The following is a 21,311-nucleotide window of genomic DNA, read 5'->3' on the forward strand; positions in this document are numbered from 1 at the left end:
ACATTGAATTCAGTAGCCTGTCACAGATATTGCCCCTCAGTTATCTGGGTCTCTAGCTTGAAGAAGAAGAAGAAGAAGAAACAACAGTTTTTTCGGGGGGGCAACCAACAACTTATGCTTTCCATCCCAAAACACTCAAGAGAAAAGCAGCACAGCTTGTGAATTGATTCTTTAGTGGTTTTAATATACACTCTACAATAAATATTTCCATCATTTGACGTCATTTACATTTTTACAGTAAAAATATATTCATATATGTAGAAAAAAAAAACAGGTTAAAGATTCTCCAGAATGGCCTCCTTAAGGCAGGATAGCATGTCGACTGAGACTCAGATGCTATAACCACAAGTAAATCCACAGATAGCTGCCGTGTCTAGCTTCATTGTACTAATTTCTCTTTTAAAACATTCTTTGTTGCTGAGCTGGTTTTACTTCTAACCAGAGGTTTTCATTCAAGACAATATTGTTGAGCACTTCGGTACCTTTCCTGCCCATTGATTTTATAAGTAAAAATCTGTCCTAAAATCTGTCTGCATTGGAAATAACTAACAGATTAGATAGTCAATGGTTACATACAATCCAGTACAAAGAATTACACAAAGTCCACAAAATGAGGCAAAAAGTGTATGGGCACTTGACTGTAAAAGTTAATTTCTCTGGGAGCACTTCTTTTTCCCCTTGTAGTGGTTCTTTTGTGCGGGTTCGTCCCTCAGTGGTTTCAGTCCTCAGCGGCCCCCTGAGCGCTGGTGATGCGAATGCTTAGTCCGCTTGCCTAAAGGGTTCGCAGGGACACGGAGAGGAAGGTCATCAAACGGCCTCCTTTCGCTGAGCAAGTGGCCCCTGGGTAGACGCTTCATGAAGTGGGCCTCCCTCTGGTGCTGCTTGGTCTTGGAGGCCTTCCTCGGACGGCCCTTGCGTGTGAAAGCCATGTACCAGCCCTCGTACTTGGCGTTCTGCAGCGCCGTGTAGTTGTTTTCCAGAACAATCTCGGTGAAGATGCAGTCCTTGCCTCGTCCTTTCCGCTGAGAGAGAAAAAAGACGGGGGAGAGAAGTTGAGGTATGTTGGAACACATCCAGAATGAGAAAATCGTCTTTATTTCCAGACAATCAAATACTCTTTGAAACCATGAGAGGGCTGTTAAGAAAAACTCAAAATCCAATTTGTTCTGGCTTTTGAATGCTTCTCAACAATGTGTTGCCATAAGCTGCAAATCTGGAAATGTCTAAGAAACAAAACATACTTCAAGGTGTTGCTGTAGCCATATTCAGCCACACAAACTATGAATTCCAGATTACCTTGCCGATCAGCTTCCCCCTCTTGTTCATGCATATGTAGTATCCCGTCTTCACCCCTTTGATGCGAACACGACTTCCAAAAGAGTCCGTCTCCACTTCCAGTTTAGCTGCGCAGACAAACACATCACAACTAATGAGATGACACAGTCCTGACATGGTGCAGGCATGCAGATAATGATGTTACGGTGTGTGAGACAAATGAATTCTTTATGTACGGTGGGTACTGTAATGAACTGGAATTACATCACTTCAACATTTAATGTCAACACTTAATGGTTTTTCAGGAGCAGTGAACCAGTATCATGAAGATGACATATAAATTCCCTCTCTTTACCCTTTTATGGTCCAGTAGCCACCTTTAACAAAGCATGTAAGCCTGCCAAAAAAGCACCAAATGATAGTTATTTCGCACGGGGCGATTGTTGTCGAACGTCAGTAAATGCTGTGCTGTGATGCAGCTCAGACTGTGGAGAAAGGAGAGTGAGAATACTGCGGTCAGGGACACAGCCACAAGCACAGAGCAGCGGTCAGATTTGGGCCACTTACAAAAGTGACACCCACTTAGGATGTGCAGCCAATGTGTGCATGACTGACTCTCTCTGTGTGTGTGTGTGTGTGTGTGTGTGTGTGTGTGTGTGTGTGTGTGTGTGTGTGTGTGTGTGTGTGTGTGTGTGTGTGTGTGTGTGTGTGTGTGTGTGTGTGTGTGTGTGTGTGTGTGTGTGTGTGTGTGTGTGTGTGTGTGTGTGTGTGTGTGTGTGTGTGTGTGTGTGTGTGTGTGTGTGTGTGTGTGTGTGTGTGTGTGTGTGTGTGTGTGTGTGTGCTGAAAGGTTTAAAAGACAAAAGAGCACACAGGAGAGGCAAGGAGAGGAAAAGGTATAAAGTGAAGATGCTGACTTCACCGCTCCTAATAAATTGAGTCATACATTGAGTTGTAAAGCAATGAAAATTCCTCATAAAATGAACCTCCAGAAACCAGGCAGCAGGCATAGAGAAGGGGATGGATCTTGGTGGTGGCTGGGGTGGAAAGATGGCTAGACACACCAAACTCCTTTGGTGACAAGATTTCTAGTCCCTTTAGGTTTAAGCTAGTTGTTCTGCTTGAAGCAAACTTAAGTCCATCGTTACATGTAGATGTACCGAGGACTTTATAGACTGCCAAACACACAACAATGTAGGCCTATATATCATATATATATATATATCATCTTCAAAGGCTTTAAAAGGTTGCAACACTAATGCCACTAACGATGTTTACAATTGCAAACGGTTTCTCCTGGCTCTAACATTTTCCAGCAGCCTGCCAAGAACGACATAATTTATACTTATTTTCAACAACACCCCGCGCACCATTGCATTTAAACTATTCCCGTGTTTGTAATGTGAACACGTTCACTTTTTTTATTGCTTTTCTGAGGTTTAAAATAATTGAAATGTAACAAAAGATGGCGTTTAGCTGTCAACGGTTTTGTTAATCTCGCTGTGACACACCGGGGCTTCAAGTAAAGTTTCTGCATCATTGTAAAGACAGCAAAAAAGATCTCACATTTAAAAGAAAGAAACGTGTGACATTTTTTTTTAGCTTTATATAATTGGCATAAGAGATGTTTGAATATGTATTTGTTCGCCACTTAAGGTAAGAGTTTTGCTAGGCTATAATGCTTAAAGCTAAATATTATTGTTCTCGCGATATTTTGAAAACTTCTCTCGCAAATTCACTGTCCATGTCCTGCCTATTACTAAAACGTAACATCTTTAAATAGACACTGAATTGTGTTTTTTGTAATTTGTTGTTGTATTATTATCTCTTTTAATAGTTTCTAATATACATTAGTCTTTTTTCTTACCGTGCACCGCTCCGTCGTCTCCGTTGGCGTTGACCCTCTTGTTGGCCAGGACCTGGACGTGTTTCCCGCTGGTTCGGCTGTACAGCTGGTAGGTTCGGGTCAACCTGCGACTCATCCGGTCCGACAGCCGGCTCTGCTCGGTGACATGGTGCTTGAAATTAGGTGGGGACTGCACAGTGTTCTGTCGAACAATAGAAAACACATGTCACTACATGTAAAATTACTTTTTAATGTTTTTTACTTAACAACTCGGGAAAAAAGTCAACTATGAGTGAGGAGACTAAAGCTTGCCAGTCAAAAAGCCGAGTCCCAGGCCCACAGTTCATTATGTCATTCATCACATTTAAAATAATGCCTCCTTCTTTTTTCTTCTTTCATGTAGGCCTATTTGTACATGGACATGTAGGTCTATCTTCCTTTTCGAGATGCTTTCATGGACCCTCGGGGATGACAATTCCCTCTGATAGGTTGTTTTTACCACCGATGATCTTTCACCCCTTCTTGACTTCTTTTTTTCTCCTTTCAGCCCTTCTCCATCCACATATGTTTTAACAATTACTTTATGGGCCAGAGCTTACCTCTTTTCAAGATGTTTGAATTGTTGCCAATTGCCATAGCACTCATAATAAAATGTTTTCATTGTTATTGCAGCCTATTGCAGATGTAGAGACGCTAAAGTGCGGCGCCTGCATACCTGTGTTAACTGTTATCTACTTAATTATAAAACTTCACGCAACATTAATGATTTTTTATTGAAGTGCAAATTTGAGTTACCTGTGCGTAAAAGCAAAGCGCCGTGAACTGAAGTAACCTGGGAAAAGAAAAAGCAATTAGAATATTAGACTTTATGTTCAAATTTAAATGAAGTTACAATTACAATATGATGGCAAATGTTTACTTACAGATAACCTAACCTCGATGTTCTCAGCCTCATCTTGTAATAGTTCAAATATTGCTTCATGAATACTCCACAGATTCGGTGCTGGGAGCTCTCGGAAATAAAGTTCCTCCTGGTGGGGATTTCAGGTCCGTTTTTATCCCCCTCTTGTGACACATAGAAGATGATAACCGGGACAATTAAGAGATCCAAAAACTGTCAACGTCCCATGCAGGATACAGGATCCCCTCTCCTCTCTAGTGAAATATGAATAAAGTCCAGAAGATTTAAATGCGCCTCGGTTCCAATCCAAACTGAAAGTCCGGAGAAGTGTCGCTGTCACCGAGCCACCTCCATTAAATCCTCTCCGTGTCAATCACTTGTTTTCAGTAAAGAAGCTCTTGATTAAGGTATCAAGTCGAAATAAATCCTCTCTGACATTCAATGGCAGAGCAGTGGCGATTATTTGTAGTTTTACGCACGGATCTTTACGCATCAGCGGTCAGATGCGCGCCCTGAGTTTCCTTAAAACAAGCGGTTACATTAAAAATGTTCAATGCATCCCACAAGTACCAACAAGGCTTTAATGATCTGCTGTGCAGTTGCAGCTAATTGTGTTACAGCTGTCCCTCTATAAGATGCACGGATAGTGAAAAAAACTCGAACGTCAACCTTCTTCCCACACGTGTGTTTCTTGTGGTCGCCTCTAGTCCACATACAGCATCTGTCTCCCTCTACATTTAAATACTTTAACTTGCGGGAAAGTCAATATCCTCTGCGAGAGCAGGCGGAGCGTCCGAGCTGGAGCCAATTTGAAACTGAATACTTATTAAAACGCTTTGCCTGCACGTATTTGCGCACAAATCCACAAGCACAGAATTCACCAATGAGCTGAATGTATATTTTTCAATAATATGAACATATGACAACTTCCAATTTTATATATATAAAAAAAAAAAAGACATATCAAGAGAAAAGATACCAACACACAAACACATTTAAAATCTACTTTCGGCTTCTTCCAAATGTTGAATGTATTCACAATTATACACATTCATCTAAATCATGCACATGCCATGTATCTTCATCCATGTTAAATCACAGTGTACGTCTATAAGCAGACATGTACACATGGAAAAATTCCCTGGCATGTACTTAAGAAAATCTACAGTTACATTAACTTATTCCCTGGCTGCAGGTTAGAGGTTGTTTGGTGGTCCCTCAGGACGGACCTTGATGTACTTTTTCATCCTACATATGTAAGTAATATGTATTCCATGTGAACACATGACACAGAATGGTTTTCACATAACATCTAAAGCCTTCGCCTTGGATACAAATGTTCTCCTGCTTGCAGTCACTCTTCCATAACTTTTTACAAACCTGGGTTGATTTTCAAAAGTGTCTCTGGCCTAGGTCTGCTTTACTTTCACAGCAAGACATACTGCACTATATCATGCAATTATAAGGTGATTATTCTTTACAAGTTATACTATGAACTCTGGCCTGTCACAAACTACATTGATCAATTGTGTTGACACTTTTTTTGATCAAACACAAGCAGACATTAATTATAAATGAAGATTTTGAAGTAGCTTCATTCTCTGAATGAATTATAGGTTTGATCTACACTCTCACTGCTAATAAAATAGATGAAGTACTGCCTTTGAAGTACTGGTTGTATAACTTCAGTTAATGAGGGCTTTGGTTATTCTAATTATCAATTAATTGGCCAATTGTTTTCTAGAGTAATCAATCTATTTGGTCTATAAAGTGTCAGCTAATAGTGGAAAATGTCCATCCCTGTTTCTCAATGTCTTTAAATATATGTGAAACTCCAAAACCCAAAGATATTCAGTTTAAAATGAAATAAAACAGATAAGGAGGACATCTTAACATTTGAGGGGCTGAAAACACTATTTTCTGCTTTTTTAATTCACAAATATTTACTTTAAACGATGAATTGACTATCAAAATAGTCCAAGTTAATCGATTGAATAATAATTAAAGCTCTTATCCAGATTATGTGTTACTCAAAGATGCTAAAGTTCTGTCATAAACCAGTTATATATGTATGACTAATGGATGGAACATCTTATATTGATCCCCACTGTATTCCACCTCTACTATTCTGGTTTATGCTTATGAAATCATTCACCATGTCTTTCATATGCATGAAAAAACTGTGACTGTAGGGCCAGGGACACATCAAAACTTTAGGCAACAAGATCATATGTACACGATTTGAGTCGGATAGAAGAGCCACTCTGCAGTAACTGAATTCAAGCCTCAAATCAGATTATTTGAGAAAGAATACAGTTTCTTGACGTTGACCTGTGATTGTTCTCATAAAACAGGCCGGCTTTCTCTGGATGGTCGGAAACCTTTGCACCTTTTCCAGAGCACAGCTGTACAAGAGTGGAGTATAACATATAGTATATAATTGTTATAATTTGGTCCATGTCTTAGCTGTAAATCAGTCATTTCAGCCAATGCAGGGGATTTAGAGGGTGAAAATGGACCTGCCTTATTAGTTCCAGCGGGACACTGTAACAAGTCATTTTGCCACCTGGAACAATTCAGCTCTTTGTTCTCTTATAGTTTGACCCCATATGAAGCAATGATCACACATCTTAAAGCTAATATCCACATGCATGATAATGAAAGTGATTCACTTTTTATGAAGACCACACAATGACGCATCATGTTTGACCTACGGATCAGTTCTGTCACAAATCATTTAAAGAAAATTCGATTAGGAAGAGGAAACCTGGAGAGATGGAAGGTCTCTTTTTATGTTTTGTAACAATCAACTGTTCATAACCCAACATTATATATACATACATTACAATACATTATTTTAGAGAGAAATAATGTATTTTTATTTTCTAAAGCAAATCCAAATTCCTTCAGATAAAAACATGAAACCCCTCCTCTCCATTGTTTATATCGGTCAACATGCCTTCTTCAAGCACATAGCTGAGTCTATGCAGAGAGCATGACACTACTTCATTTCAAAATGTATGTTCTCTCTGAGATTCTTAGCCTACTTCATACTCTTGTCATGGCCTTGGGTCAGTTAAGACCAGACAGAGACAAAAGTCCTATGATTGCTATGAAGCTGTCTTTCCCACATGTTCATTAATATAGTGACAGCCAGAAAGAAAAGAAAAGAAAGAAAAATCTATAGGATTTTATTGCAATAGCTGTGTGAAGATGAAAACCTGTCTACCTAAGCATTTTAATCAGTTCTTGTTTTAGACTAGATTTGCACAGAACAGTCAGCGTTTGTCAGTAAGCAGCCTTAAGAATAACATCCGTTTGTTAATTTATAGTTCTGTTAAATCATTTTTTCTTAGCAATATTTGTTGTTTACAGGGTGCCACTTGTACTGACACAGAATTTTGACATACCTTTTTGGATTTTTACGTCTTAAAGTGGACATTTCAGACAACGCTTATTTGCTTTCTTGCTGAGAGTGCAGTCAACATGTCAAAGTATCCTTGGGCAAGATACTTAACCCTGAGTGGCTCCCAATGGCATGGCCAATGGTGAATGAATGTGTGTGAATGTTATTATCCAAGAGCAATTGGCACTGCTCTGTATGAATGACTTCGCTTCGAGGGGTCGTAAAGACCTGATAAAGCGCTATATAAGTACAGTCCATTTACCATTGATCCCATCTCATTTGTCTCGCACAAATATAACAGTGAATCTAAGCACTCACTGCACCCAGCTAAGAAAGTGTCAGAAATGTTCATAACCACAAAGAGTATAATTTGTATGAATTAAAGAAACGAGGTATAACAAGTTAACTAGTGAGTTTTAAAAAAACGTGAGTTTACCCATGGCCTGTTAGCAGTTTCCCAAATGTTTCCAATCGTTATGCTAAGCTAACTGACTGTAGCGTTTCTTTCCTGAGATACATTTGCACACCAATACATTTTTTCAAACTGTTGTTTTTGTAATGATTACTTTCACACATCATTTGAATGTTGAGCAGCATAAGAGCAACAGAATGAGGTCAATTTTTCGAATAAAGGCCTCAACAAATCAAGTTTTGCGGAACGGCTTGAGTTGAGCCTATATTTATATGCATTATAAAAACAAAAACCTGCAGGCTCCGTGGTCCCAACCAAGGCATCAAACTGTATTACTCATTTCAACCCTCATATAAGCAGTGTATACTTGATCCAATGGTTCTGTGTCTTCTTAAATAAAAGGCCTATGGACATGTCATATTTTCAAGTATTTCGCATTTTTGTGTCATTATTTGTCATGTAATGCCTTCAAGTGTACACAAGAATATTTCAATCTGAGTCTCAACTAAGAAGTGTTGGACTATTCCTTTAATTTAACTATACACAACATTTGAGCTACTAATGCTTACATGCAGTATCTTCCCCACAGTTTTAACTTCTTAACAAAACTTGAGTAAGAACATTTGGTCTTGTACAGTACAGTCGATACTTCTCTTTGAGTTCACCACAGTCTACAACAGCCACTTACAATTTAGAAAGAACTCTGTCTCTGCCAATGTAAATGGCATTTGGTAAAGGTGACCTGTCAGACAGTTTGGCTACAATTCTCCAGACTGTACATGAAAGGTTCCCCTGAAACCCGATCAAAAGCTATCATTTTTTACTCTCGCTTTTACATACCTAACTGGCTGCTGCCTCACTCCTGAGATTCTCTAGTGACTAGCTTTTCTGGCCTCTTAATGAGTTTGAGAAGAGTTGACACAGGTCCAAGTTTTGCCCCAGATCCTGACTCCTTTTGTCTTTTCTCCCAGTCTCCCAATGCTGCTTTTCTCATTTGGATCACAGTTTGCTAACTAATACAAAGCCCCGGTATCAGCGAATGAGGCACAAAAACAGCAATCACGAAAAAGAGGAACTTTCTGGCAAAGACGTACATTGGTTATTCTTAGAAGAAGAGTGACTGAATGTCTGAAAAGGCCCCAGAGCAGACTACCATTCAGTGAGAGGTATTATTCCCCCTAGCTAATGTGAGACATAAAAATACACACTCTTGCACAAGGCAGAGCCAATGGAAAGGTAGACACCATAGAGGAAGAGAAACAAAAACGGAGCCAGAGAGAAAGACGGACAGAATATGAGAGGGTGTGTGTATGTTCGAGTGTGGAAAGAAAATGTGGGATGTTGGGATTCCCACTGTCATCTGGTAGCAGTGTCGCTCACCGCCCAAACCTCAGCGGCTTTTTAGAAGGAATAAACTCTTCAATCACCTGTTGTAATTATGCACTGCTGCTTTGTTGCAACAACGGGAACCACATAATATGCCAGGAACCACTTCACAACACTTACCTTGAACTGGTTCGAGAGTGTACAGTCGTTTGTTCCTGGGGCATTTTCAGGATGACATGGAGCATTAAAGGCATTTAAGCACTAATAGAATGGAACCGTTTAATTCTTTAATATATTAAAAAAATAACTGAAAGGAAAATGGAAACCCCCTTAGTAGGTTATCCTGGATAGGATTCATATGTTGTAACTGTATTAAAGGTCTCCTATTATGCTATGGTTAGGCTTATATTATGGCTCTCAGATATATACAAATATATAAAAAACATGTCTATGATGTGTTTTGCTCAAAATACCAAACAGATCATGCATTTTAGACATCCCTCATATCCCTCTGTTTTAGCCCTGTTAGAGAAGGGCTGATTCGGGGTCCTTAGCTTGAAAAAAAGCTTATGAGCTTATGACTGCTCAGAATTCTACGAGATACTCAGCTAAATGCTGCCGTGATTAAATGCCATATCATGTTCTAAACCACATCAAGGATTATTTCTGAACAGAATGGAGCTCAAATGCTTTTTCTCTCGCGGGTTCACCACAAGGTGAGTTCCTTTTTTTATGTCCTGCTTTTTTACACATACTCTCTCCAGTACAGGTTAGCTCTGAGTGTTAGCGATGCTTGCTAATGTAAACAAAGACCATATTACTTCCAAAACAGTCGGGCATTGTTTCTGATAGCAACGTTTCTGATAGTGCTGTGCCCGTTTTTAGAGATTTGGTTACGGAGGAAAAGAGAGAGGGTTTTGTTTTCTGACACTTTGTGAGTTCCATTACACACCGGGGACACATGTTTATGTATAAAAGACATCAAAAAGTGCATTTTGCATGATAGGTCCCCTTTAATGTTAATTTATTATTGACTAAGGCTGTATAACAAGAACAACTTTTGGGTTGACCTTCTGGAAAAGGGCGCTGGATCTTAACATCATTAACAACTGGAGACTTGGTTTATCGCCAGTCCTTCCTCCACTAAGAATCATCCATTTAAATCGTCTGTTAAAGCAGCTAATTTTACGACCAATATTTAATGTTTATTTTGGAGTGACTACCCCTAGTGGCCACAGTAATTATGAGAATAGCAAAGGCGGAAGCCAGGTTGCGTAGTTTAAAAAGCGACAACGACATTGTAGGGAAGAGGTTGGTCCAACAAACACACGTTCGCCCAAGTGATCACTGTTGAGATGTGATTTGAGATATACTTAACGTAGTTGAAATTGTGTACTTCAAATACATTGTAACCTTTACCATTTGCAAATGTACCATTCACTGATGTAAGTAATGTTACAAACATACTTATTCTAACCAAAACCATAATCTTTTCCTTACCTACCAACATCCTGGTCCTGGTACTTTCCCACCCCCATATAAGATGTTATATAGAGTCAATGGGAAATTATCTCTTCTGTCTATTAGACATAAGAATGTGTTTTAATCACACATAGACTTATTACAATTTAAACGTATAGATTAATTATTCCCATTTGTTGTAGGCTTATCATACAGTTTGAAATTCTTGAACTATTATTAATGACTTATGCTCATTTATAACTGCAGACTTGATGGTTTATTACCATTAAATCATTTATTTCTAGCATGGCCGCATTAAACTGTAAGGGGCCACAGGAGTAAAATAACCTTAATTTTCCCAGTCAAGTACTTGATATTTCCTATTATACCACACAACATGTAGCAATGTTCTTCACTAAGCGAATTAGAATTATGTACGCCTCGAATGCAGAGCTGTCTGCGACATATTTCAAGGATATCCATACGAACCCATTTTATTTGTATGCAAATTAATGCAGACAAGACGTTGCCTCCGCAAGGTCATTTTTCTTGTTATCTTAGAAGTGAATTCGGACTGATGGAAAGACAGCGTGAGTGGGACAGTAATTGTGCCATTACGATGAGGTAATCAGGGGGCAGCGGGGGTCTGTCTACCTTATAGCTACCCAGAGCCGCTCATTCACACGGTGGCGATGATCTGGAGAGTGGGCTGCAGTGTGTTTGATTGAGTGTGTATGTGGTGGTTCTCAGCGCCAGCGCCTGAGAAAATTGTCACGGTGAGAAAATTTGGAAAATCAAGTCGAAGTTCTCGCCACCGTATGACGTTTGAAGTACTTACTCGTGTTCAAGGGGAGCGGAACGACTTTTTAACTGGATGAAACGACTGTCTGGGAATGACCCCGGTGTGTAGAAGTGATTAAGGGGACCCGATTTTGCCATAACCCAAATGTGTTTGCGTAACGACTTTGAGCGCTGTTCCTGGTGGTATTAAATAAAGCTCTCTGTTGAACCTTTTAACAACTGTTGAGCAGAGCCGTTTTGCTTTGCTATTTCTCTTGGTGGTAGGCTTGTTTTTTAAAGTATCTCTACATCAATTTAATGATGTCAGTGAGTCTTAAATTACTCATTGCCCCCAATTAGAACAGATGGAACTGAAAGCAATGAAGACAAAGGGGCCCGCAATGGCGTCCCCATCGATTCCCTGCGAGGAAAGGTGCGTGAGGTGCAAGCGGTGAGGTAGAAAGCTGCAAAGTTGTCGTTGGCTCCGTCGAAGAGCTCTTCCTTTTTCACTACTTGGATGTTCCCCCGTACTTCACCCCCATAACCCCCCACCCCGAATGGAGCGTGATTTACTGTCTTGTAAACACATAGGAAGTAGCATTGAAAATGGTTTAACAAAGTCAATAAAAGCAGACATCATTCCTGGTATTGGGGGGGGAGGAAGAGAGGGAGGTATGGGGTGGCTGAGGGCAGGTCAGCCTCCCCCCCCTCCCCTCCATCCCTCCATCTCCATGTTTTCTCCTTGTCTGTCATCTGTGTCGTCTGTTCCTTCTCTTCCTCTTCTTTGAGGTTCTCTTTCCCCTGTTTTCATATCATCCTCTCCCCCCCTCCCCTCCCCCTCTCCTACACTCCCCACACGCTCTCTCTCTCTCTCTCTCTCTCTCTCTCTCTCTTTCTGGCTCTTTTATTTCTTGCGTTGGGCAGTGGACAGCCAGAGCAATGGCTTTAACAGACCTACCTGCAGGGCTGCTTAGGGCGGCTCTTTCATCTGGGCTCTGGAGAAAGAAGCCCCCGGCCCTGAAACAGCTGTGTAGACCTGGGAGTGAGAGGACCATGAAAAACGCAGAGAAGAAAGAAAGGAAATTCAATGGTCCTCCGGGAATCATACCTCCCCATGCTTCACTCTTTTCTACTTCCCCTCTTTCTCTCTACCTTATTCCTCCTCTCTTTATATCTTTCTCTTGCTTGCTCATTATCTTCCAAAGTGTTCTCAGTCGGTCCTTCTGTCTTCTTATTTACTTAGTTGTCTTGCAGTTACTGCTTGTCTCTATTAAACCTGAAACCACTGTGCTTCAGATTCTCATCTCTCGTTAACCAACCTCTCCTCCTGCAACAGACCTCACATGCTCCCTTTTACCACTACATTTCTGAATTGCCTTAAAACAAATTGAGACGCAGGAAGACATTTCATTGAAGGTCAACCATAGAGTGAAAGAAGACTAGGAGTAGGGCCAAACTCTTAATCAAAAGTTTAATTCAGGAAATGTAAACCTTTAAAAGACTTATTACCTGACAAAAATGAAAGAAATTAGCTATGCTAGACATTTTAATTGCAACTTTTTAAACAAATAAAACAATTAATCTTGCCCAAGTTTTGTGCTTTGCGACCATTCACAAATGTCTGTTAGTTCAAATGTTTATTGTCGAGTAGCCCATTGCTGGCAGGAATTTGAAATGCAAGTGAATGAAGTACATCAAAATAAGATTGGTGCTTATGAACCTTATGTTCTAAATGTAGTCAATATAAAGACATTCATTTATGTCAATTGGGTCTGCCCCCTAGTGAACTCCATCCACACAACCTTCTTATTGATCTCAAAACCCACAAGGAAATCTTTCTGTCAATTTCCTCCATCTCTGTACATTTATGAAATAGATTCATAAAAGGGAAAATGTTTTGCTCTTGTTGAAACCTCTTTGTCTCTGTTGCAGTTACCCCGGTGAAGTTCCAGTAAAGTGCTCACTCAGATATTTCGAATGACTCATCATGTAAGAGTGTATGGAGACCAAACGCGGTTCGGAGCTGCTGAGAGCCGTGAGACTCAACCAAACAGTCAAGCATTGGTAACTTGGTTTGTTGTTAAATATTTTGATTTTAGCAATTGAGTTTTTCTTAACTCCAATGATTTTACAGATCAAAGACTATTAACAGGTCTTGCAGAGTATGAGACAACATGTGAGAAAAGTTGTATAAAGCCTTTTACGGCTCCAGAGGGAGCTGCACATAATATATAGACTGATTATTTGCCTTAAGTGACTACAAGAAAAACCTGGGCGGTAGAGAAACAAGTGAAGTAACAAGACCTTTGCAGTGTGCTCTTCATCTTTGCTTTAGGCTAGCGCCTCAAAGCTACTTTAGCGGTTCTAGCATAACACATCAGTGCAAGGTTTTGTCAGGGAAGAGGATTATGTGTAATGAATTATAATGAATAATTAATCTATCATTTGAAATCCTTGTTCTGTCCATCCTGTGTCCTGTTTTAGGAGTGCAATGTTAAATTGATGTAGTAATCATGTTTAATCTGTATTGTGCATTGCATTAGTTGTTTCATTTCTTAATAATTCCACTCAAGATTTTAGCTTAACACAACTAGTTCAGTTTTTGCAGCAACCTTCATACAATAAACACTTTCTGCTGCTCTGATATTCACATGAACGGCAGCATGAAACAAATACCTATGGCCAAATTTCTCATCTCTAGCATAGTTCGACCTCGGCTTCTGAAAAATGAGACAGAGGAGCTGGAGTTTTGGAGCTGAACGTAATGTCCCTCATGCATCATCACCATCAGTCCACTCTGTGGTGAGATCACCGTCCTGGTTTGTAAGTTCCTCACACTCCTCCATACACACCATCCCCTTTGGTACTGCTCAAATAGCTTCTTTCTTTTAAAACTGCTCAGTTTTAGGCTTTCTAATCCTATTAATTCTCCTCCAGCCACACTGTACGCTGTCTCTATTAGTTGATGTGTTTATGTTGGACAGTGTTATGCTAGCTGGGATGTAACAATGTAGCAGCTTGGCTTCATGATTGCTTTAGATTGCTGTAAGTGTGCACTTACGGCAATCTCAAGTTTTAGTTCTTCGGCCAGGGAGTGTGTGTGGGAATAAGAGCAGTCAGAAAGCAGGTGCTCAATTGTATGTAATTGGCTTTCCTTGGTGTGCTGAACCTCCAAACTAACAATTGCCATGTGTGGTTTCTGTGGTTGCATCACTGATACATTTCCATTAATATCATGTGTGAGCAATCTGTGTTTTTCGATACATGCACAACATGTTTAGCTGTTAACAGGCACAGATACAATTGTATGGATTCAGCAGCCTCATTTATCATAAAGTTAGCTTAGCACTAACACTGGAAGCAGGGGTGAACAGCTAGCTAACAGCTTAATCATACAACACAAAGCAGGTGAGAGTTATTTGCACAGTGAAGATATAACATTAATTGGTGAGTTTTAGAAATGCTGGCAAGTAAAAAAACAAACATTTGGACAAAGCCGGGCTAGCTATTTTAACCCTTTTCCAATCTTGATGTTAAGCTAGCCAACTGGCTGCAGGCTTTAGCTTCGTATTAGCGTGCATGAGAGTAAAACTTCTCCTCAAACTCTAGACAAGAAAGCAAATGACTATATTTACCAAAATCTCAAACTATCCTTTCCAATAATCGTCAGTAAGTTTACAAATCTTTAACTGATGACATTTCAAAAGTTACCTTCCCAACAATGACTGTTCTGAATTTGAATTCAACACGTCAAATCCTAAATGTCTATTCGTTATCTTTTTCTTATTCTTTAAACTACGACAGAATTATATATAAAAAGGCATTTTCGCAGAAAATGTCAAAAATTGCAAAAACCACCGTCTTACGAGTTCTCATTCTGTCACGTTAAACCAACCTCAGAAGAACTTACAGTACCAAGAAGAATCAGTTCACACGTTTTCCATTCGCTTATTGTCAAGCGTTTTAAAGGCCACTTAACAGAGGGGACTTTAATAGTATCATAACACTTATGGATTACTAGTTAAGTATTCCAGCAGCTCTGTTTCCCCCTTCAGTTTAAAGCCAACTGTAGAAGATGTAAAAAACTGACCTGTGAATCACCTGGCCCTTCTCTCTACCTCCTACTCCCCGCCCCCCCTCCCCAGGAGAATCTGCACAGAGAGAGAGAGACGGCAAAATGGTAAACGAGAGAGGAAGATGAAAGATTGAGAATTATGGGTGGGATGGCGGCTGGTTAACACGGGGGGCTAAGTGCAGCAGGTAACAGAGTGAGAAAGCAGAGAAGGGAAGTCCACTTCGAGGCAGGGAGGGGAAAGGGATAGAGAGTGGAATGGGCTGGTGTTGAGTGCTGTTGTGTTTGTTTAGTCCCCTTCAAAGGCGGGCCTAATTATTTTACCATGCTGTGCCTGCAGAGACCGCAGGATTCATGGGCTGCTCTTAGTCCCTATCTCCTCCGACCAACTGGGGGCTTAACCCCTAAAATACTTCAAACATTCATTCCAAACCAGGTTTAGATATTTATCTCTAACAAGTAAGAGTTTTGATGAGCAGTACATGATTTAAATCCTTTTTTGTTTATTTTGTATGTTTTTAATCTCTATAATCCACTTTTGGTTATTGCAATATTTCATCCAGTCACATTGAGCCAACTGATGACTATGCACGCATTTCCTGTCCAACTCAGCAAAGCATCTACAAAAGAATGAATCCCTCTCTGCCTGCAGAATAGTTTGATTTTTGTCAGTGCGACACATTTAAGTGGAAAAACGTTACAGTGTCACAGTATGTGAGTGTAGAGTGTACAGTTTTAAAAGAATAGTTTCACATTTGGAGTATACACTTATTTGGCTTACTTGAGGGGAGTAAGATGAAACGATTGTTGCCCCTTTGTGTCTATATGGTCAATATAAATCTATAAACAGCAGCTGATTAGATTAGTTTAGCATAAAGACTGGAAACAGGGAGGAAAACTAGCCTTGATCTGTCCAAAGGTAAAACAAATATGCTGATCAGCATCTGTAAAGCTCACTGATTGTCTTAAAACAAAGGGAAAAAAACGTCAGTTTCACAGGATGTGAAACCTCCAAGTGCAGTACGATGTTTCTATCTATGTATCGCCAAAAAATGGTTCTACAAATAATCCCCCAGTAAAAACATGTGTTTTGGATTTTGATGAATTGTTATGGATTGCCAAGCTATTTGTTTGCCCTATCAGTTTTAACGGTAGCATAGAATTTAGCATGACCAGAAACCTTAGAAAAATATGGTAAGTCCCATTACACAAAGTTGTGCCAAATCGCTAATGCTGTCCTGGTTGTCATGAAAGATTTGGTATTGCCACATAAGGCCTCTGTTATTTCTGTTTCCTTCTTGAATAATGGCTGTTGTAGTTCTTTCAAGCTGTGTACAGGATGTTTTGCAGAGGGAAATGAAACCATCTTTCGCTGACATGGAGCCTGGCGCCCTGGAAAACGTAAAAAAAGCAAGACCATATTACAGATACTAGGGGGGTACTGGGGATGGAAATACCTGTGTATTATTGCTGTTTACGAGAACCAAACAAGGAAAACATACTACTGTTATCATACTGTTTGATGTGAAAAATATTGGATGCCACGTGAACTCCAAAACCTTAGTCCGGAATTTGTGGTATTCCCATATGGTCATCCTAATGAAAGTAGTATCAATCCATTCATCTAACTTTCAGAAATTATTCCTTTTCTGACCAAGCACCATAACGCGGTGTAGGAGTATTTAGTTAAAACAACCACACTGGCCTTTTCACTAATGTTTAAATCTTTGTTTCTGTTAACACAACCTGGTTGCAGAGTTGTTCTCATTACTCCGTTGAATAGCTGGATGGATTTGGGCTCTATATAAATGTGTCGGGATAGAGTCCAATAACCCGTTAAAAGTCAAGACACATAGTTGAGAAACCAGATTTTTACACTATTTCAAGTTCTTTTTAATTTAAAAGATGTGGTAAAGGCTTACATTTACTAGATATTTGACACATTCATAACACATCTATGAATACACCATTTAACATCTGTGTTGCATACTTTTCAAAACATCTGGACCATAATAGTTTATCCATGACATTACTTAACTGCAGCTGTACTGGCTGAAGGTGTCCATGCTCGGAAAACAACCCATTTAGCAGCTTTAGAGATAAGGAATTGGCAGAAAGAAGTTGACAATGTTTTTTTGTTGAATGGATGTTTTAGTAGACAAAAGCTGAGAGGAGTGCCAATTGAAGCTTTTAAATGACACGAGTACTTTTCACTCCATTTTTACAGCTGCAGTATCATGTACAAAAACACAAGGATTTGGAACATTTATACTTAGTGAATCCTACAAATAAATTGTCTAACAGGAGAAGTGTCAGTGATCTTGTTCACTCATTCCTGGCAAGCACACAGCAGATCAATTTACATAAAATGGGAATGCCAGTCACTTTAGGAATGTATATGTGTTATTACTATGGTCTAGACAGTCTAGGACAGATGTCATGGAGATGTAAAATTGGACCTGTTCCATATAAAAAAATAAACTATGCAACACGGTGACGGTGTCTGCAATAAAAAGTAGTGTATAACAGGAAAATCATATTGTTCCCAAAACATCAAGTATAACAGTCAGGTAATTCTACGTTTTCCTAGCACAGTATCAGGTGTCTCAGACATGTAGCTGAAATAAGAAACAATATAATACTATAAAACCAGCTGAATGCTCCTGTAGTATCATAAAGGTATTCTTTTAAGGACACTCTTCAAGACATTTCAAGCATTTTATGTATTTGCATTAGAAGTATGTTAAATTACTTCACCTTGTTAGATGTTTTAACCGCTTTTTTAAGGAAAATAATATTTAAAGAGCCCTAACTAGATTAAATGACTTGTAAGATTTCCTGTGGTGTGATAGCACCCAGGGTGATTTTTCTGGGAATACCATTTTCTGCTCTATAACTACCAATAATACAGACTAAAGCTCGTAGGGGTATAAAAATAAATAAATACTCTGAGGACTCACAAAGTCACTCCTTCATCTGCTGAACAGTTCCAGATTTTACTTCTCAATGGCATTACAGCTTTAAGGCTTTGTGCTGTGGTTTTCTGGCTATTGGCCTGACTCATTCTTGTCATAGGCTGAAAATTAAGAGGTAATGTAAATCTAACAAAATACAAAAAAAACACATAACAGGCAATATAGGATCACATGTGGGCTTTGCTTAGGGACGTTTTCATCTCCTTAAAGATACAAACAAATTATGAGATGTCTTTATCAGGTTAGAGTCAATAATTGAGTAAATAAGTAACTATATACTTTCTTGTAAGTAAACATCCAAAATCATACGACTTTCTGAGAAAAAACCACATTTGTTATGTAGAATTGTAGAAATATTTGAAAGAATTCCAAGTCTGCTTAGGCTTAATGGGTTTCAGACAGTGTTACCTTGAATGCAGAGGCCCATGTTCAAGCCTCCATGAATGACAACAAGTAGTTGTCCTGCTGGTGGGATGCCGCTCTGTTGCTGACCCTGCTCCCTGACCTCCTGTGGAGGGGAGCGAGTTAAAAAAACAATTTCCCCTTTTGGGATTGACATGCCGGCACAGGAACACCTCATCACCTTAACTTTTGTAACTAGACCACTAACAAGACACTACAAAAATAGACCTCTTTTCATGGATTGTAGTTTTTAAGAACTAAAAACTAATTTTTTTTTTCACAGATATTGATAATCCAAAGGTATGCAGCCTAATATCTTTGGCACCGCCATGAAATTAGCAATTGCATTACATTTCCTTCTCAGGATAAACTGTAATAATTTGGTGATCCCTTAGCTAGAACCGTCATCAAGTCAATTTGTTTGTTTTGTTTTGTCCAATACTTAGCTTTTAGACATTCCCATCCGCCTCAGCGGTAGACTACCTTGTGTTCAGTTCCTATAAGAAATGTTAGCATGCTAACAAGCTAAACTAACATAGCGCCGCACATGGCTAAGATGTTACCTGCTAAAGATGAGCATGTAAACATTGTACTGTGTGCATGTTAGGATTAGCTCAAAGTTCAGCTGTGCAGCCACACACACTGAAGATCAGTCAGCAGGGCTCCAAATAATATTACAAACATTTAGACAATTCTTTCTGTACACTACCACATAGTATGCTGTTTACACCGTTTACGTACTTATTAAATGTTTGAATAACGATGCTTTTCTCTGTGATTGAACACTGCTGTTGTGCACTTAGCTGACTGGAAATGACGATCGCAACATTTGACATCTTTCAATGGCAAATTGCAACCGGACGGAGCTTTACTGTTAACAGCGTTTGTCAGCCACTAACATTTATTTTATATTTTTCACAATTGTATTAATGTTTTCCTGTATCTACTGGAGCAACTGCAATTGCTGCAGCTTCCTCGCCCGACACCAAGTTTGTTTGTCCCTTTCCTATCTGCTATGTAACCAAGATGGCAACCATTTAGGATGGCCACTGCCCAGCGTTTAACCAATGAATCCTAATCCAGTCCAGTCCTTAACGCTCTCAGTAAAAGTCACTGCAAAACCCAACAATTGTATGTTACTATAATGTAGTTGTATGTTCTATTCCACCTCTCCATCTCTCCCTTCTTCCTCATCCCTCACTCCCCCTTCTAGCTTGATCTCTGTTCTGTGTTTTCCATCCATCTGATTTCTATCTGTGTTCTGCGTTTCCCCCCGCGGCTTGCTTTACTCTTCATGCCCGATGTCTCCTTCCTGTACCCTCCTCTTTCCTTTTTCTCTCCTCCTCCCATTTATCTGTCTCTTACTCCCTGCTGTTACTCTTCCCTCCCCCCCCCCTCTTTCACCCTCCTCTTCTGCCCCGTTCCCCTCTTTCCTCTGTAGTCTGCAACCTGTGGAACCAATTAGACCTTGTAAGCGGGGGGCTTTTGCCACTGTCGTGTGGTCGGTTTAACCTGCCGCTCCAACAAGGCCCTTGCCCCGTAGCGCGACCACCACAACCTTGCCTGCCTCAGTGGGTGGGTTTGGGACGGTGGGGTGGGGGGTGTATGCGACCGCAGGAGCCCAGGGACCACCAAGGGTCTTTTGAACCCCTGTCCTCAGTAAAAATCCCAAATGTTGGCTTGACTACCTCTTAAAGAGAAAGGATGGAAGATTGTTTGTGCCTTTCAGAATGACAGTAACATCACAGAGATGCTCAGACACAAGCTCAAATATTCATCCCTTTTTTGTCCTCCATCTTTGATCTTTTGTGTGTGATTATGTTTCAGGCCTTTGAGGATACGGTTCATCCTCTTTGGGGGTAAACAAACTCCTCTTTTAGCACCAGACCGTCTCCTTTCACCCTCTTTTCACCCTCACCCCAACTGCCAGGAATGCTTTTAACAATTCACTGTCGGACGCAGAGCAACACGGGACGGTGGGAGATTGTCGCATTCCAAAGGGGAGCATTTTTTAGTCGCTCTTCACGTGTCAATCAGCGACACTATCGCCTTGTCGCTCCTTTAAACCCCCCCCCCCCCACTCCAAGACACACAAACACACCAACTCTGTGAGCCTGCAGGCCGCTTTGCTGCGTCTCAGTTTAAGGACACAGTCGTCGATGTGTTAAGCACCTAAGAATGTGGGTCTTGTGGATGGCGTAGGACACACCAACACAGATTTCTCAGACTTCACACAAAGGACTCTTCCACCTCCAACATCTGTGATATGGGTCACAGAGGAGGAGCACCACTCCTCTGGTGAAATGCAGAGAGTAGCAGGTCTCTTTTAACAAGGACTCCCTTTAAAAAAAAAAAGTATAGCTTTCCAGCCTCGTAACTCATCTCAACTAGTCACTTTTTCTTTCCACATATGATGATTTCTTGCAGGACGGAGTCTTTCCGGGCACTTTTGTCGAC

General features: G+C 40.1%; 1 protein-coding gene across 1 annotated transcript; it reads right to left on the minus strand.

Annotated features, from left to right (window-relative positions):
- Positions 1-725: 725 nt before the first annotated feature.
- fgf8b (fibroblast growth factor 8 b) lies at positions 726-4,227 on the minus strand. Its single transcript, XM_034120719.1, has 5 exons — positions 4,043-4,227; positions 3,915-3,951; positions 3,141-3,321; positions 1,297-1,403; positions 726-1,022 (listed from the first exon to the last, which is right to left on the minus strand). Exons 1-5 carry the CDS (start codon positions 4,099-4,101, stop codon positions 726-728), a joined length of 681 nt encoding a protein of 226 aa, XP_033976610.1. The 5' UTR covers positions 4,102-4,227.
- Between the last annotated feature and the right edge of the window lie 17,084 nt (positions 4,228-21,311).

The sequence above is a fragment of the Trematomus bernacchii genome, unplaced genomic scaffold (assembly GCF_902827165.1).
Source record: "Trematomus bernacchii unplaced genomic scaffold, fTreBer1.1, whole genome shotgun sequence".
In the NCBI taxonomy this organism is placed as follows: Eukaryota; Metazoa; Chordata; class Actinopteri; order Perciformes; family Nototheniidae; genus Trematomus; species Trematomus bernacchii.

Excerpts from the sequence above, each read along its gene's own strand:
- fgf8b (XM_034120719.1), bottom strand. The coding sequence starts at position 4,101 with ATGAAGCAATATTTGAACTATTACAAGATGAGGCTGAGAACATCGAGG. Across the intron at positions 3,952-4,042 it reads ACATCGAGGTTAGGTTATCT|GTTACTTCAGTTCACGGCGC; the intron begins GTAAGTAAACAT and ends TTCTTTTCCCAG. Across the intron at positions 1,023-1,296 it reads GGGGGAAGCTGATCGGCAAG|CGGAAAGGACGAGGCAAGGA; the intron begins GTAATCTGGAAT and ends TTTCTCTCTCAG.